Genomic DNA, 18,598 nt, shown 5'->3' with positions numbered 1-18,598 from the left:
CGCTGGATGGCTGTGTTCGGCGGCCGCTCTGTAACACAGTCCCGCCCCCCCCCCCCCCCAGACCAGCTCGTGTGATAGTAGAGAGAATCAACGTTCCGCCTATCACATAAGCCGGTCTGGGGGGGCGGGACTGTGTTACAGAGCGGCCGCCGAACACAGCCATCCAGCGCTGTGATCCAGAGGAGTAGATGTCCATCCGTGCTACAGTGCCTGGATAGGAGGATCGAGGGGGCGAGGGGGCAAGGGGGGGGGGCTGCAGTGCTCTCCTCCACCACTGCACTCTCCTGCCCCCCCCCAGTGCTCTCTTCCACCACCGCACTCTCCTGCCCCCCCCAGTGCTCTCCTCCACCACCGCACTCTCCTGCCCCCCCAGTGCTCTCCTCCACCACCGCACTCTCCTGCCCCCCCAGTGCTCTCTTCCACCACCGCACTCTCCTGCCCCCCCAGTGCTCTCTTCCACCACCACACTCTCCTGCCCCCCCAGTGCTCTCCTCCACCACCGCACTCTCCTGCCCCCCCCAAGTGCTCTCCTCCACCACCGCACTCTCCTGCCCCCCCAGTGCTCTCTTCCACCACCGCACTCTCCTGCCCCCCCAGTGCTGTCTTCCACCACCGCACTCTCCTGCCCCCCCAGTGCTCTCCTCCACCACCGCACTCTCCTGCCCCCCCCAGTGCTCTCTTCCACCACCGCACTCTCCTGCCCCCCCAGTGCTCTCTTCCACCACCGCACTCTCCTGCCCCCCCCCAGTGCTCTCTTCCACCACCGCACTCTCCTGCCCCCCCCCCAGTGCTCTCTTCCACCACCGCACTCTCCTGCCCCCCCCCCCCAGTGCTCTCTTCCACCACCGCACTCTCCTGCCCCCCCAGTGCTCTCCTCCACCACTGCACTCTCCTGCCCCCCCCAGTGCTCTTCTCTTCCACCACCGCACTCTCCGCCCCCCCCCCCCCCAGTGCTCTCCTCCACCACCGCACTCTCCTGCCCCCCCCAGTACTCTCCTCCACCACCGCATTCTCCTGCCCCCCCCAGTGCTCCCCACCACCGCACTCTCCTGCCCCCCCATGCTCTCTTCCACCACTGTGCTCTCCTCCACCCCCACCACACTCTCCTGCCCCCCCCCCAGTTTTCTCCTCCCCTGTTCTTGCTGCTCTCCAGCTCTCCCCATCCTTCTCTAGCCACCATCCCAGTGCTTCCCCCCCCAGTGCTCTTCCCCCTGTTCCCCCCCAGTGCTCTCCGCCCCAGTTCCCCCCAGTGCTCTCCCCCCCCCCCATTCCCCCCAGTGCTCTCCCCCAGTGCTTTCTCCCCCCCAGTGCTCTCCTCTCTCCCCCTGTTCTTTCCCCCCCAGTGCTCTCGCCTCAGTGCTCTCCACTCCCCCCAATGCTCCCCCCCTGTTCTTTCCCCCCCAGTGCTCTTCAGCTCTCCCCATCACTCTCCAGCCCCCACCCCAGTGCTCTCCAGCCCTCCTTACTCCCCACCCCTGTTCTTTCTGCCCCCCTGGTGCTCTCCAGCCCCCCCAGTGCTCTCTAACCTCCGTGCTCTCCACCCCTGTTCTTTTTGGCTCCCCCCCAGCACTCTCCACTCCCCTACCCTGTACTCTCCACTCCCCCTGCATCTTGCGCCCACCCATGTGCTCTCCACCCCCCATAGTGCTCTCCAGTCCCCCGTGCTTTCCACCCCTGTTCTTTCTGCCCCCCACTGGTGCTCTCAAGCTCCCCCCATTGCTCTCCACTTCCCCCTGCTCTTTGTGCCCCCCCCAGTGCTCTTCACCACCCCACACTCTTAGCCCCCCCAGTGCTCTCAGCCTACCGTGCTCTCTACCCCTGTTCTTGTTGGCACCCCAGTGCTCTCAAGTTCCCCCCAAGTGCTCTCCGCTCGCCACCCCTGTGATCTCCACTCCCCCTCGCTCTTTGCCCCCACCCATGTGTTCTCCAACCCCGCCAGTACTCTTTGCTCCCTCTTCTCTCCAACTCCCACTCAGTGCTCTCCACTTCCCCAGGACCAGAGGGCAGGCTGACTGGGGCCAGAAAATGAGGACGGCTGAAGGTGCAGGTGGCCAGGGACCACTCCATCACACAGCAGACAGATCCTCTGGAAGGAGCACCGTCATCATCCAAAACGAGAACAGACCCTGCCTGCTGCTGGCCATCATGGATATCCTGCTGGCATGCAAGGTACTGTACCGAGCATCAACAACACACCTTCCCACAGACAGGGACTGCAGACTGGGACATGGGGCACAGGAGGGGCTGCAATGATGGGCACAGTGAGACTGCATTCACGGCACAGTAAAGCTGCATTTGATGGACACAGTGAGACTGCATTTGAAGGGCACAGTGAGGCTGCATTTGGTGGGCACAGTGAAGCTGCATTTGGTGGGCACAGTGAGGCTGCATTTGGTGGGCACAGTGAAGCTTCATTTGGTGGGCACAGTGAGGCTGCATTTGGTGGGCACAGTGAGGCTGCATTGGTGGGCACAGTGAGGCTGAATTTGATGGGCACTGGTGAGGCTGCATTGAGCTCTTGCATCAAGTCTGCAGTCTCTGTCCATCTCCTGTAGCATGTCTGAAGTCTCTGAGGGAGTCTGGAGAGGAGTCAAGAGTGGGAGCACCTCCGGGATGGGGGTCATGGGAGAAGTCAGACTTGTGTGGACTGTGGACAGGAGACTATAGGATAAAACCTCCAAGCTGGAGCCGACTGACTGAGCCCTGCACAGTGCACCTGAGAGGAGGTCAGTGAAAGCACCGCCAGGCCAGTCGGGGGTCACTGATGTAAGGGGGGAGTGAATACGATAATGTAAGGGGCACTGATATAAAGGGTTTCCTCCTTATATTAGTCCCCCTTACCTTAGAGTATTCTTTCTGCAGAAGGTGGTCCCCCCCCGTTCTGAGTTCCTGGGGTCCCCCTTGATGATTGATCACTTACCACTATTAACTGGAATTTGAATATATATACAGTATATATATATATATATATATATATATATATATATATATATATATATATATATATCCCTATGTGATTTCATATCTATATCTAATACTCTCTTCATCAAATGTACTTTAACCACTTTCAGACCGGACCATTTTGCTGGTAAATGACCAGAGGTCTTTTTACACTTTGGCACTGCGCTGCTTTAACTGGTAATTGCGCGGTCATGCAATGTTGTACCCAAACAAAATTTGCGTCCTTTTCTTCCCACAAATAGAGCTTTCTTTTGATGGTATTTGATTGCCTCTGCGATTTTTATTTTTTGCGATATAAACGTAAAAAGACCGCAAATTTTGAAAAAAAATGATATTTTCTACTTTTTGTTATTAGAAAAATCCAATAAACTCAATTTTAGTCATACATTTAGGCCAAAATGTATTCAGCCACATGTCTTTGGTAAAAAAAAAGTCAATAATTGTATATTTATTGGTTTGCGCAAAAGTTGTCACATCTACAAACTAAGGTACGTTTTCTGGAATTTACGCAGCTTTTAGTTTACGACTGCCTATCTCATTTCTTGAGGTGCTAAAATGGCAGGGCAGTACAAAACCCCCCCAAATGACCCCATTTTGGAAAGTAGACCCCCTAAGGAAATTGATAAGAGGCATGTTGAGCCCATTGAATATTTTATTTTTTTGCCTCAAGCGATTGAATAATGACAAAAAAAAAAATATTTTTTTTTTTTTACACAAAGTTGTCACTAAATGATATATTGCTCACACATGCTATGGGCGTATGTGAAATGACACCCCAAAATAAATTCTGCTGCTTCTCCTGAGTATGGGGATACCACATATGTGGGACTTTTTGGGAGCCTAGCCGCGTACGGGGCCCCGAAAACCAAGCACCGCCTTCAGGCTTTCTAAGGGCGTAAATTTTTGAGTTCACTTCTCACTACCTATTACAGTTTTGAAGGCCATAAAATGCCAAGATGGCACAAAACCCCCACAAATGACCCCATTTTAGAAAGTAGACACCCCAAGCTATTTGCTGAGAGGCATGTTGAGTTCATGGAATATTTTATATTTTGCCACAAGTTGCGGGAAAATTACAAACTTTTTTTTTTTTTTTTTTTTTTAACAAAGTTGTCACTAAATGATATATTGCTCATGCATGCCATGGGCATATGTGAAATGACACCCCAAAATAAATTCTGCTGCTTCTCCTGAGTACGGGGATACCACATATGTGGGACTTTTTGGGAGCCTAGCCGCGTACGGGGCCCCGAAAACCAAGCACCGCCTTCAGGCTTTCTAAGGGCGTAATTTTTTGATTTCACTCCTCACTACCTATTACAGTTTTGAAGGCCATAAAATGCCAAGATGGCACAAAACCCCCACAAATGACCCCATTTTAGAAAGTAGACACCCCAAGCTATTTGCTGAGAGGCATGTTGAGTCCATGGAATATTTTATATTTTGCCACAAGTTGCGGGAAAATTACAAACTTTTTTTTTTTTTTTTTTTTCACAAAGTTGTCACTAAATGATATATTGCTCACGCATGCCATGGGCATATGTGAAATGACACCCCAAAATAAATTCTGCTGCTTCTCCTGAGTATGGGGATACCACATATGTGGGACTTTTTGGGAGCCTAGCCGCGTACGGGGCCCCGAAAACCAAGCACCGCCTTCAGGCTTTCTAAGGGCGTTACAGTTTTGAAGGCCATAAAATGCCAAGATGGCACAAACCCCCCCCAAATGACCCCATTTTGGAAAGTAGACACCCCTAAATTTAGGGGTACACTAGTGAGACTAGGTAATAAATGGCGGGTGCCCTGAAACTATAAAAAAATAACTAACCAACCAGCGTCACCTGTAACAGTTATATGGTGATCACTGGTGAAAGGGTTAACTAGGGGGCAATTAGGGGGCTTTATGCGGTAGTATATGGGGGTCCCTGGCGCTATAAAAAGCTGCAGCGAACCTAAATACCTACCTGCCTAACTAGCGTCACCTGTGACACTAATACAGCGATCAGAAAAACGATCGCTTATTAGGCTGGGTTCACACTGGAGCGATGCGGGAACGCCACGAATGCGCGGCGGGTTCCCGCATCGCATGCCTCCCGGCGGCAGTTCACACTGCCCTATGCGAACTGCTGGGAGTGTCAGTGAAATGTTACTGACACCCCCAGATCAGTTTGCATATCGCAGTGCGATCTGCAAACTCGGATCGCATGGTGTGAACACCCAATGCGATCCGATTCTGCTGCGGGCCAAAAAAAGGGTCCCGTGCGAATTTGCGGCGGGTGCGGCGGGTGCGGCGAATGGCTGAACTCGAATCGCACAGAGATCGGATGTGATTTGCACTGCAGTGCGGTGCGAATCACATCCGTTCTCATAAACCGCTGCAATGTGAACCCAGCCTTAGTGACACTGGCGACGGGGGGTGATCACGGGGTTAAACCTTTATTGGGGGGGTTAGGGGGGTACCTTAGAACTAAAGGGGGCTAACCCTAACTGCCCTAACAGTTATTAGTCACAAATGACACCCGCCGGGTGATCAGGGGGTTAAACCTTTATTAGGTAATAAATGGCGGGTGCCCTGAAACTATAAAAAAATAACTAACCAACCAGCGTCACCTGTAACAGTTATATGGTGATCACTGGTGAAAGGGTTAACTAGGGGGCAATCAGGGGGCTTTATGCGGTAGTATATGGGGGTCCCTGGCGCTATAAAAAGCTGCGGCGAACCTAAATACCTACCTGCCTAACTAGCGTCACCTGTGACACTAATACGGCGATCAGAAAAATGATCGCTTATTAGGCTGGGTTCACACTGGAGCGATGCGGAAACGCCGCGAATCCGCGGCGGGTTCCCGCATCGCATGCCTCCCGGCGGCAGTTCACACTGCCCTATGCGAACTGCTGGGAGTGTCAGTGAAATGTTACTGACACCCCCAGATCAGTTCGCCTATCGCAGTGCGATCTGCAAACTCGGATCGCATGGTGTGAACACCCATGCGATCCGATTCTGCTGCGGGCCAAAAAAAGGGTCCCGTGCGAATTTGCGGCGGGTGCGGCGGGTGTGGCGGGTGCGGCGGGTGCGGCGAATGGCTGAACTCGAATCGCACAGAGATCGGATGTGATTTGCACTGCAGTGCGGTGCGAATCGCATTCGTTCTCATAAACCGCTGCAATGTGAACCCAGCCTTAGTGACACTGGCGACGGGGGGTGATCACGGGGTTAAACCTTTATTGGGGGGGTTAGGGGGGTACATTAGAACTAAAGGGGGCTAACTCTAACTGCCCTAACAGTTATTACAGTCACAAATGACACCAATGCAAAAAAAAAAAAAAAAAAAAAAATGACATTGGTGTCACTGTGACTGGGGGGCAGGGGTAATTGGGGGGGTGATCGGGGGGTAAAGGGGGGGTGTGAGTGTGCCTGGCATGTTCTACTGTGTGTGTGAGTGTTGGTGCAACTTACTGATCCGCTCTCCTCCGTGTCGGAACGAAAAATACCGACACGGAGGAGAGAATACATCACTTCCTCTCCTGTGTTTACATTACAGGAGAGGAAGTGATGTCACCGGGGATTTCTATTCGTCGGGAGCGATCGCGAGGGGGTGGCCATGAATGAATGGCCGTCCCCTCGTCCGGGATCGCTCCCGAACGAATACCGACCGCCGCAGGCACCGGGCGGGGGCCCGATCGGGCCCCCGACCCGCGGGAGGCAAGGGACGTACATGTATGTCCTTATGCCTGCCCGTGCCATTGTACCGACGTACATCGGCGTGCGGCGGTCGGCAACTGGTTAAAATGCATGTTTTTTCCCTTTCATGAACAAGAAAATAATGACGTTATGCTGTTGGGCTGGTATAATAATGCTGTGAGGCTGGTATGAAATTTTTTCCAGGGCTGGTTTTTGAAAGCATGGGCGTCCGCAAGGTTACTCAGGTGGCTGCGTATCATGCCCATATAGCCTAGAGAATGTACATCTTTTTACATTGCAATACATCTGTTGTTGCCATATTTTTATCTTGATGAAAACAGCCTATACAGTGACAGTATGAGATCAAAATATGGCCACAACAGATGTATTGCAATGTAAAAAGATGTACATTCTCTAGGCTATATGGGCATGGAACACAGCCGCCAGAGTAAGTTCCAATACAAAGTGAAGATGAATTATCTGTTATATAACACATATGTATTACCAGTGGAAAGATTTTCATGAGATTGTCGAAAAGGGGCGGAGCATGAGTGGCCTTGAAATGATGCCCCCCCCTGGAAAAAGTTCTGCGGACGCCCATGATCTGATCATTTTTCTTTCAAAAATTCAGGCAGACCTAGAAATAGAACATGTTTTAAATCTTTCCGACTGAATCAATTTCTATTGGAAAAACCGTTCGTCTGTATGCTGGTTGGCTACTGGCTATTGAACTTCCTATTCTAGTCCCGTCGTACGTTATCGTGTTATAAACAAATGGACTTTGCTCCAATCCTGTGTGGGCAAGTCCGTTCGGTCGGAACTCTGCCGGGAAGACAGTCGGAGTTTATTCTGATGGAAAGTCCGGTTGTGTGTACACGGCATAACAGGTTTTATTCAAAGATTGCCCCATATTTGGCTCCATCCATCTTCCCATCAACTCTGATTTCACAGTGGGGATGGTGTGTTCAGGGTGATGTGCAGTGCTAGTTTTCTCCCACACATAGTGTTTTTCTTTAAGGCCAAAAAGTTCAATTTTGGTCTTATCTGACCAGAGCAACCATGGTTGCTGTGTCCCCCACATGGCTTCATAAAGGCCAGATTTGTGGAGTGTATGACTACTAGTTGTCCTGTGGACAGATTCTCCCACCTGAGCTGTGGATCTCTGCAGCTCCTCCAGAGTTATAATGGGCCTCTTGGCTGCTTCTCTGATTAATGCTCTCCTTGCCCAGCCTGTCAGTTTAGATGGACAGTTAGGTCTTGGTAGATTTGCAGTTGTGCCATACTCTTTCAATTTTCAGATGATGGATTGAACAATGCTCCGTGAGATGGTCAAAGCTTGGGATATTTTCTTATAACCTGACCCTGCTTTAAACTTCTCCACAACTTTATCCCTGACCTGTCTGTTGTGTTCCTTGGCCTTCATGATGCAGTTTGTTCACTAAGTTTCTTTAACAAGCCTCTGAGGTCTTCACAGAACATCTGTATTTATACTAAAAGTAAATTCCACACATATGGACTCTATTTATTAATTATGTGACTTCTGACGGCAATTGGTTCCACTAGATTTTAGTTATGGGGTATCAGAGTAAAGGGGGCTGAATACAAATGCACACAACACTTTTCAGATATTTGTAAAAAATGTTGAAAACCATTTATCATTTTCCTTCAGCTTCACAATTATGTGGCGCTTTGTGTTGGTCTCTATTTATTAATTAGGTGACTTCTGAAGGAAATTGGTTCCACTAGATTTCAGTTTTGGGTTATTGGGGTAAAAGGGGTTGAATACAAATGCACGCCACACTTTTCAGATATTTATTTGTAAAAAAAAATATATATATATAAAATTGAAAACCATTTATCATTTTCCTTCCACCTCACAATTATGTACCACTTTGTGTTGGTCTATCACATAAAATTCCAATAAAAACATTTACTTTTTTGGTTGTAACATGACAATATGTGGAAAATTTCAAGGGGTGTGAATACTTTTTCAAGGCATCTGTCAAGCATTAGTTTAGTTTTTTACATTTGAGAATGGGGTGCCTCAAGATTGTACATGTTTTTAAAGGGTGCCATGACTGAACAAAGCTTGAAAAACACTGCTCAGTTTATTTTCCCTGTAGTTTGTACAGAACGTGTAACATTCCTTGGCACAGAACTGTATGAAGTTTGATTTCGGAGCATCTCTGTGAGTGAGCCTGAGGAGACTGTGAGGAGAGTGGAGGGCTGACAGAGCTCAGGATGACTACCACAAAGCTGCAGCCACCCCGCCCCCTCCTCCCGTCCGTCTCATCAGCTGCTCTGAGAGGGCGCGTGTCTCTCTGGCCCCCTGTCCAGGATTCCGCGCCCTGCCATTGGCTGCCACACCCGGCCCTATTGATTCATGAAATTAGCGGCACGCTTCAGCCGAGCGGGAGCCACCAATGAGAGGGCAGGAATCCGGAGGAGCGGAGGAGATGACAAGGTGAAGGGAGGGAAATGAGTGATGAGGATGAGGAGAGGGGGGCGCGCTGCCCCGGGGTAGCTTTGATTGTCTGGCAGGGTGTATATAAGGGATTTTAGGAGGGTCGTGTGCCAGACACACAGCCACTAAACCGCAGGCAGCTTGTACCGGGAGCCTGGCTGTAGGACGCGTGCCGGGAGCACAACAAACACCCACCACACACTTCTATAGCACAAAACGTAAGTACGGGGCCGCTAATATACCTAGTGTCTTACTAAGGGGAGCTGGGTCTGTCTGTGCGGATTACTAATGTCTCTGTGTCTTGTTACAGGATGGTGCAGGTGAAGAACGAGTACCGAGAAGAAGAGGAGGAGCTCTCCTCATCCCCGCACTGCTCGCTGTCCCCATCCCCGCGGAGCCCGCTGTCAGACGAGGAGCCGCTCCTCACCCTGCCAGACAAGCCCAAGAGGCACCGAGCCAGGAGCAGCACCAAGAACGGAGAGGTGGTCATGAAGATCAAGAAGACCCGGAGGCTGAAAGCCAACAACCGGGAGAGGAACCGCATGCACAACCTCAACTCCGCACTGGACGAACTGCGCGAGGTGCTGCCCGCCTTCCCCGAGGATGCCAAGCTTACCAAGATCGAGACCCTGCGCTTTGCCCACAACTACATTTGGGCACTGTCAGAGACAATCCGCCTGGCCGATCAGCTGCACGGATGTATCCAGGACTCTTCTTCATCCCCCAGCCCATCCTCCTCCTCCTGGAGCTGCTCCTCGTCCCCATCCTCCTCCTGCAGCTCCCTGTCCCCTGTCAGCCCTGCCACCTCTACCTCGGACATTCTAGACTACTGGCAGCCCCCTGTCCATCACCTGAGCCAGCATCTCCTTGTACCAGCCAGCATACCTTATCTCTGAACGTGGACTCAGCGCTGGGATCATCACATCCACCCGATATTTCTAGAGTCGAGAGACAAATGCAGAACATCTGGCTTCCTTTACATCCAATGTTATTGTTGATGTAGAAGTAGTACTGGAGGCATGTCATTGGTATGATCAGGGGGGGTGAGTTGTAGGCTGTGATAGCCTGATCCATATGACAGATCTTAGAATCAGTGATAGAAATCAAGACTAGAGAATATTGTCAGAAGAAGGGTAGGTGAAAAAAAGAAAGCTGGAGGGGGATTTAGTAAAACTGGAGTAGCTAAGCCTAACCATTCAGCTTTTACCTTCAGGTTGTTTAGTTAAGCTTTGAAAATGGAAGCTAAAAGCTGATTGGTTGTCATGTTCAGATGCTCCAGTTTTAGGCTGCCCATAAATTGATTCATCTTATTTTTGTTTGTTGTTTTTTGTTTTTATGCTTTGTGATCAGCCAGCTTACTGATAAAAAAAAATTCAACAGATTGTCCCATCCACACATTGGAGGTGGATGGAGGAATTCTACTTGCTGTGCTATTGCATTTGACAGGGAGACTCCTCCACTGTCACAGTACACTAGTCAGCGCTGCAGCTGATTGGCTGTAAGCACTGATCAAATGAAAATGTATCAACTGTCCCATTTGAGAAGAGTCATCAGGCTGGGTTCACACTAGTGCAATGCCAGACATCGCATGTGATTCGCACCGCATTGCTGTGCACATCACATAGGATGCAAATTCAGCCATACAGACTGTATGGCTGAAATTGCATCACATTCACACCGAAATGGTGCAGGACCCTTTTTTTTGGTCCACACTGGAATCAGATCGCATGGTTGTTCACACCCATGCTATATGATTCCTGTTCAATTTCACAGTTCACACTGCTATCTGCAAACACACTTAGGGGGTGTCATTAACTTTACATTGACACCCGCAGTGGTTCGTAGAGAGCAGTGTGAACTGCCTGCGAGTGAGATGCGAGGTCGGAACCCGCACTGGTTCCCGCATCACACAAGTGTGAACAAGGACTAAGGCTGGGTTCACACCAATGCGAATTGGATGTGGGTTTCCCCATGCATCCAATTCACAAAGCAGGAGAATATGACCGACTCTCTATGGAGCCAGTTCATATTTCTCCGGGGCGGCTGCGGAGCGCACTGCACAGAAACATACTGCACTGTGTGTCTTTGCCTCCGAATTCAGGCAAAGATTCTGCCCTGATTCGTTCCTGAAATGGAGAACAGGAACGGACAGCGTCACTGTGCGATCCGCAGACGGTTTAGGTGTGAACCAAGCCTTAGTCTTTAGATTGACTATTCTCAAACAGGAACAGCCATGGATGGATCAGAATTTGCCCAGGCTCTGCTGAACCAGCCAAATTTCCATCCATCTATGGCCAGTTTAACTAAATTTGGCTCCCTGTGTGTGATCCAGGCAGCCAGTCATTACCAGAGAATTCCACTTTTCCTGTCACTTTAAATAATTCCTAAGGGCAAGCTTGGAGCGAAAAACGTATTCAAAGTGTCAGGAAACCTGGAGTCCCCTTTTAAGTCAATGTGGAAATGTCAGCGATGTTAAATGTTGCTCTTACCACACTTGATTGTACCAATCTGGCATCTGTTTTCTTTCCCACTCATTGTTGATTGGTGTGGGAATTTCACCTGCCATGGCAAACTTTCTCTCTGACGTGCACTTGGTTCACTTGGCCAGATTTTGTCACAATACCTTTTTTGTTCTGTCAGTCTCTGTACCCCGATTCCATCTGTCTTTATGATTTATTTGAAGAAAAAAAATGCAAAAAAAAAAAGTTGTTCGCCGGAGGGCCAGGTTAGAAGTCATTGTATAATTTGTAGGCTTTTGTGTCCTCTGAATGGAAGCGTGAAAATTTAGGCAGAACTCACTATCAAAAGCAGAAAATGTGAAGAAAAGGGAAAAATGAAAAGGGAGGTTTCCTTCATACATTATTTATCTTAGCTTTCAGAGGATGAGAAGCCACCATTGTTTCAGGAGATTAAACAGAATCAACAGACCAGGAGGATCACTGGGACCAGATACGTGGTCCCTTTTATTTATTACAGATGACAGTTTCACGGAGTATATGTATTTTTTTTTTGTATATTTGAAAGAGTTTATTTTAGAATGTATTTACAGCAAGATATGAGATCTTGTGCTAATAATTATTAAATAAAATATATATGTTTCTTAATATTTGTCGTTTTCTGTCTGTTTAAAGTCCCTTTGATGTATTGAGGTTCTCTTATTGTATGTTTCCAGCTATACATACTTAATTTTCATACAAGGTCTCCTCACACATAATTTTAATAGTTCAAAATATGTCAGTGTGTGCGTATATATATATATATATATATATATATATATATATATATATATATATCTATAGATATATATATATATATATATATATATATATATATATATATATATATATATATATATACACACACACACATACAGTATATAAACTTTTATTAAAGCTTGAAACTTTTAAATTAATGGAGTCTGCAGAGCAATGCTATAATCCCAGTTTGATTGACAATCTGACTCAAAGCCCTCTGTCATACACTTTACTTGTTTTAAAATTATATTAAAATCATATAAATCTAATATATAAATCATGAAAAAAAAAAAAAAAAGAATGCTCAGCTAAACTTTACAAACCACAAGCTACTCCTTGTTATCAGGATCTCATTACAAAACTATACTTAATATTATTACAACTAATCAGTTACTCTTTATATATTTATTCTTTTGAATACTTTTCTTTATTAAAATACACACTTTTAGTTAGAAACATTAATGTTATTATGTCTACTTCGTACAATAAAGTTTTTTTTTTTCACTTGCAAGAGTAAAAAAAAAAAAAAATCTAATTTTAAAATATGTTTTTTATTTATTTTTTAAATAAATAATTGAAAGAAGAATTAAATGCTATATATTAACCATTTGTTTTAAAAAAATAACTTTTACTTATTCAAGTAGCCTTTTTTTATTTTTTTTATTTTGTTTTTGACTACTTGTTACATTATTGATTTTAAACAGATACTTTGTCAACACACTATATGGGCAATAATTGTTTGCATTGGAACAGTTCAGTAGTTTTAAAACATTTATTGACACAATAAACTAGCATGAGTGTTCACAACATAAATGAGATCCTGTAAAACACTGGTTCACTAGTACTAGAGTGTTAAATTTTAAGTAAAGTATACGCATGTGATTAAATTCAGGGATCAGAATGTTTTACTAAAATGTGAACAAAAACTGGAAATGTTGAAATTTTTGCATTTTCTTTTTCTATTAAATATTTATTTATATAATGTAACATATTCCTCAGAGCTTTACAGATAAGAATAAATAATTTAGTTCATTTAGTGCCACAGTGGAATTTACATTCAAATCCCTAATTATTCAAGTAACACATTTCTTAGGTTTATTTCCTGCATGAATGCCAGTTATCTGGGGTTCTGGTCTTACTTAGATGGACTTGTGTCTTTTTTCAACCAGACTAACTATGTAGATTATATCTATTTTCATGCATCAATTAAGATCAGTATGGTTTGTGTTTGCATTAATGATTTTAAGCTCTAGTAAGTTTAATATTAGGGAGTTCTTAATCCATAAGTGCTCATTTATAAGTGTAGAGCCAATCCAAATTCACTTTGCTATAGGCAGAACAGTACAAAATGTATTCTCATTGGTTGTCATGGGTTATTACACTTCTGAATTATGAACTGTTCCTTGGATCAGCCAAAAGACTGAGAGATTGCAAAGTAATGTGAAGACCAACACAATCCCTGGAATCTCTGACACAGACAGATTTTGCAAAAGTGTCTCGCATGCATTCTAAAAGTGTCACAGCATGTGCACGAATCATGTACCCGTTTAGGACTTGTACTTGAATTTGGCACAAGTTGCTCCACTTTTAGAACACATGCAAGACATTTTTTCAAAATTTGTCTTTCTGGGGTTGATTTACTAAACTGGAGAGTGAAACATCTGGTGCAGCTGTGCATTGGAGCCAATCAGCTTCAAACTTCAGCTTGTTCAATTAAAGCAGACCTTCAGTAATTTTTTCACCTTTCCATCTTTTAAATCTTCTGCCCTTGTTGTTTTAATTTTGGATAGTAAAACCATTTTTTTCCGCCAGTAAATACCTTATACAGTCCACTTCATGTTTTGTGTATGGTCATTAGCCTAGGCCTATGACATCATGCTCAGCTCTCTCTCTGTTTTGTGAGAATTTGCCGGAAAGGGAGGGGGGATGAGTCATAAGAGGGCCAATGAAAGCTGCAGGGCTGGAGGTGTGCCTCTGTGTGTCTGTCTAAATCCAGGAAGTGAAGAGGCAGCAGCTTCAGCTGCCCACAGTTAAAATGGCTGCAGCCAGACTCAATAGAGGGAGATTTCTGCAGCATATTTGGTAAGTACAGAATCACAGTATACTGTATATGAAATATGCAAAGTGGTTGAAGGGAAGCTTCAGAATGGCAAAGATGTTTTCATCACAAATTATGTGAGCAGACTGCAGTTTATACCTGTTTAAGCTTTGACAAAAAAAAAACCTGAAAGCTAAATGTTTTTTTATGCAGAACTGTACCAGATTTTGCACTCTCCAGTTTTAGTAAATAAACCCCATTGCGCCCAAAGAAAGTTGGTATTGATTAGCTTCACTTTCGTAACATACGAACTGTCGGTATTTTATCCTGAATTTGGCGCCAGTTTTGTGCCACATTGTAGAAGTGGAGCAAGTTAGAAATGCTTGAATTTTTCACTTGAATCGGCACAGCTGAAAAGGGGCGCAGCAACTTTTTTGAATCCCTCAATATGTAGATGGCTATGAAATACACATGTGTTATCCTATACAATTATATGAAAACAATTAAAGCTATAGTAAAGGCTTACTTTTCTTTTAAATAACTAACAAGTGTATACTTTCCACGCACAGAGCAGGCCTGAGCGTCCTCTTTTTGGGTCCCTCGCTGGTGCTCCTGGCTCCTCCTCTTCTCCAAGTGCCCCCCTAGCAAGCCACTTGCTAGGGGGGCACTCATATGGGCTTGATTCCAAGCCCCTCTGCCTACGTCCATAGACACAGACAGCGGGGCTCAGCCAGAATCCCGCTTTCTCATCACAAGATGTGACTGACCGACCTATGAGAATGGGGAGAGAAGGAAGAGCCGCTGCAGATGGGCACAGTTCTAGATCAAGTGAGTACTCAGGTACTATAAGGGGAAGGGGTGGGGAGGGATACTGTTGCCTAAGCATTTTTTACCTTAACGCAGGACATGCATTAAGGTAAAAAAAGTCTAGGTTTAAAGACAATTTTAAACTTCAGGCAAAACACAATTTTTTCCTAAATCAGCCCCTGATCATGTCCTGATCTGCAATGTTCTTACTACAAAATGGCAACTTTATAGGTGCATTAAATACTGCTCACAGTGCAGTAACCCACACCAACCAATCAGATTTGAAGTGCAAAATCAAAACACAAAGGTATATATCTATACAATTGTAAACTTGCGCTAAAGTGCAAAGTGAAACAAATTTTCTACAAACAGTAATCATCAGTACCTGGTGGTGGCAACTTGATAATAAGACCAATCACAGAAAAAATATTACTAACATGTAGTCTTGAAATAGTTGATAGCATATAGCAATAATGATCATAAATATAAATGAAAAAGTCCAATGCACACTCTAGATTAGAGTATCTTAAACGTGTAAACACAGTCCCAAAAAATATTGTGACAATCAAACAATGTTGAGACGAGTGGCATATCCCTCCACCGTAAACAGAAAAAAAAGGCCGATGCCAGGCCAATCCACTGTAGGGACACCTGAATGTGTACAAGCCCCTCTCCTTACTGCTGTAAGGTTACAGCATGAATGGATCAAATGCAGCAGTGCCCAGAGGGTCCCTCTTTACAGAGAGGGACAGAGATGGTTTACAGAGATGTATCGTGGTGTAACCTTCTCCTCTAGTAAGCTCAGTTTAGGGAAGTAGGAAAATGGAAGAAAGATTCCAATAGCGTAATCCCATTTAAAATATGTCAATTTTTTAAAAACACAAACATAGATACACTCACTTAAAAAAAAAAAAACACAGGTAACACTCCACGAGCACCGAGCTTGTATACTTCTGTCACTTCCGGGTCCGCCTATTGCTCCAATTCCAACGCGTATAGTCGCATCACGTGACTTCATCAATGTGGTCTCATTGGTTAGGAAGGGACGTATTTTAGAGATGTTGTGGAGGTTGGGGCGGCAAGCCTTGGACAATGATTGGATGTGGGGCTGAAAGGAGAGTTCAGAGTCCAAGATAACTCCTAGCACCCTGGCATGCGGGAATGGGTGGATGGTTGTACCATTGCTCTTGACAGAGAAATCAGGGGAAGAGGCACGCGGGGAAGGAACTTTTATGAGCTTGGTTTTGAACAAGTTGAGTTTGAGGAAGTGGTGTGACATCCAGACAGATATGTGTGTTAGTAAATTAGTGATGGAGTGAGCTGAGGGGAGGAGAGATAGATTTGGGTGCCGTCAGCGTAGAAATGATATTGAAAGCCACGGGAGGCAATCAGCTGACCCAGAGAGGAGGTATGGATTAAAAATAGGAGAGGTCCAAGAAACAGAACCTTGGGGGACCCTGACAGAGAAAGGAAGGGAAGAAGAGGAAGTAGAATTGCAAGTGACACTGAAAATGCGGTGAGATAGTTAGGATGAGAGCCAGCGAAGAGCACAGTCACAGAGACCAAAGGAGTAAAGTTTTTTTGAGGAGGAGGGGTGGTCAACCGTATCAGAGGCAGCTGAAAGGTCCAGAAGTAGGAGTACAGAATAGTATCCATTGCTTTTTGCTGTTAGTAAATCATTTGTGAGTTTTAAAAGAGCAGTTCAGTGGAGTGTTGAGGCCGAAAACCAGACTGAAGGGGATCAAGAAGGGTATTCTTAATGATAATTCCTTTTCTTAGCTGATTTCCTGCAGTCTGTTAGCACCTATTTCCCTTCATATTTTTTTTCTCAGCTAATTTCCTGCAGTCTATTAACACCATATATATATATATATATATATATATATATATATATATATATATATATATATATATATATATATATAAAATAACATTTTGGATACCTTCCTTTAGTGCATCTCCTGCAACCTATTAGTGGACGTGGACATTTCCCTTCCTTTGTCTCAATGGATCTCCTGCAGCTTTATACATCCAGTGACATTCATCTGAGGCTATATATATATATATATATATATATATATATACACACACACACATTTTGAGAATATGTCAGTATTGGGCCTCATGATATTCTTTTACTTTTAAAATCATTTGCTCTTAACATCAACTTGATTGTGTGTATAAATAAAATACTGTATACATATTTTTTTCTATTATATTGTATATGTTGTTGCTACTGTACAATGATTTTGAATGATGTGTCAAGAATGCTCTGAGTTCAATTGGTGTATCAGATTTTTTCTGACAGTGGATCCGGACCGAACTCTTCACATTAGACCTGAGTGTATGTACTATGTACGGCAGCCAGGTTTTCTTTGTGATACCAGCTAAGTATTGTATTTAATTGGTTAGTTCACCTGTAACCTAATGATGACACATTAGAGCAGTAAACAGGTGATTGTGGTGACTAGTTCCAATAGGTAATAAATAAGCGCTAACAATTGCGCAAAAAGCGCATACCTCTTTGTCCCCTGCTCCATCTGTCAACCACTTGTCATATGAAGCTTCAATAAAAAGATTATTGGAAGTGTGGCCGTCCAGAATCATTTCCTTATGTTACACAGCATGTGAGCTGGGCTAGCACCTGACTAGTGTGTGTGGGGATTAACCAGAGACTTACTCACCCGGAGCGGCTTTTTTTTTTGTTATTCTTATGAGGTGATGATAAAGATGGCGATAGATGGATCAGCCAGTGGACTGATATAAAAAAAAAAAAAAGAACAGATTCCTCCATCCACACAAGCAAGGTGGATAGAGAAATCTGCCCCACTGAGACATTGAACTCTGACAGAGGAGAATCCTCCGCTGTCAGAATACACCGATCAGCACTGCAGCCAATTGGCTGCATGCACTGATTGCAATGACAATTTTCAACATTCCCATCTGAGAGAAGCCGAGCATTAGATGGATTGAAATGTGAACGGTCCCTGCTGATTCTGTCTATTTTCGATCCAGCTATGGCTAGCTTAAGCCTGAGGAATCTAAAAAAAGCTTCCTCTTATTTCCAGCAGACTGATGACCTTATCTCAGCCCAGGCAAAATTACTGGCCTGGACTACAAAATCAATGGAGTTGACTTACTGAAGGCAAATAAACTGTGCACTTTTGCAATTGCAGTTGCACTCTGCAAGTGAAGTTGCTCCAGAGCTTAGTACATGAGCAGAAGCTCTACTGACCTCCATCATCCAATCATGTGTAAGCACAAATACTGTTTTTTTTGTTTTGTTTTTTCCTTGCATGTGATTGGGCATTCATTGTAGAGTGTAGCCTTTTCCTTATTTACTAAGCTCTGGAGCAACTGCATTTGCAGGGTTCACAGTCTATTTGTCTTTA

General features: G+C 45.2%; 1 protein-coding gene across 1 annotated transcript; it reads left to right on the top strand.

Annotated features, from left to right (window-relative positions):
• Nucleotides 1–9,040: 9,040 nt before the first annotated feature.
• On the top strand, nt 9,041–12,211 carry NEUROG2 (neurogenin 2). The gene is made up of 2 exons (XM_077476746.1): nt 9,041–9,325; nt 9,418–12,211. Exon 2 carries the CDS (start codon nt 9,419–9,421, stop codon nt 10,001–10,003), a length of 585 nt encoding a protein of 194 aa, XP_077332872.1. The 5' UTR covers nt 9,041–9,325; nt 9,418; the 3' UTR covers nt 10,004–12,211.
• Nucleotides 12,212–18,598: the final 6,387 nt, after the last annotated feature.

Source organism: Lithobates pipiens, unplaced genomic scaffold (assembly GCF_037356315.1).
Source record: "Lithobates pipiens isolate NorthernLeopardFrog02 unplaced genomic scaffold, aLitPip1_a1.2 Scaffold_13, whole genome shotgun sequence".
NCBI classification, from domain to species: Eukaryota; Metazoa; Chordata; class Amphibia; order Anura; family Ranidae; genus Lithobates; species Lithobates pipiens.
This window is presented reverse-complemented; position numbering and strand designations above follow the sequence as displayed.

What these genes read in the sequence shown, in the direction of transcription:
- NEUROG2 (XM_077476746.1), top strand. Translation starts at nt 9,419, where the DNA reads ATGGTGCAGGTGAAGAACGAGTACCGAGAAGAAGAGGAGGAGCTCTCC.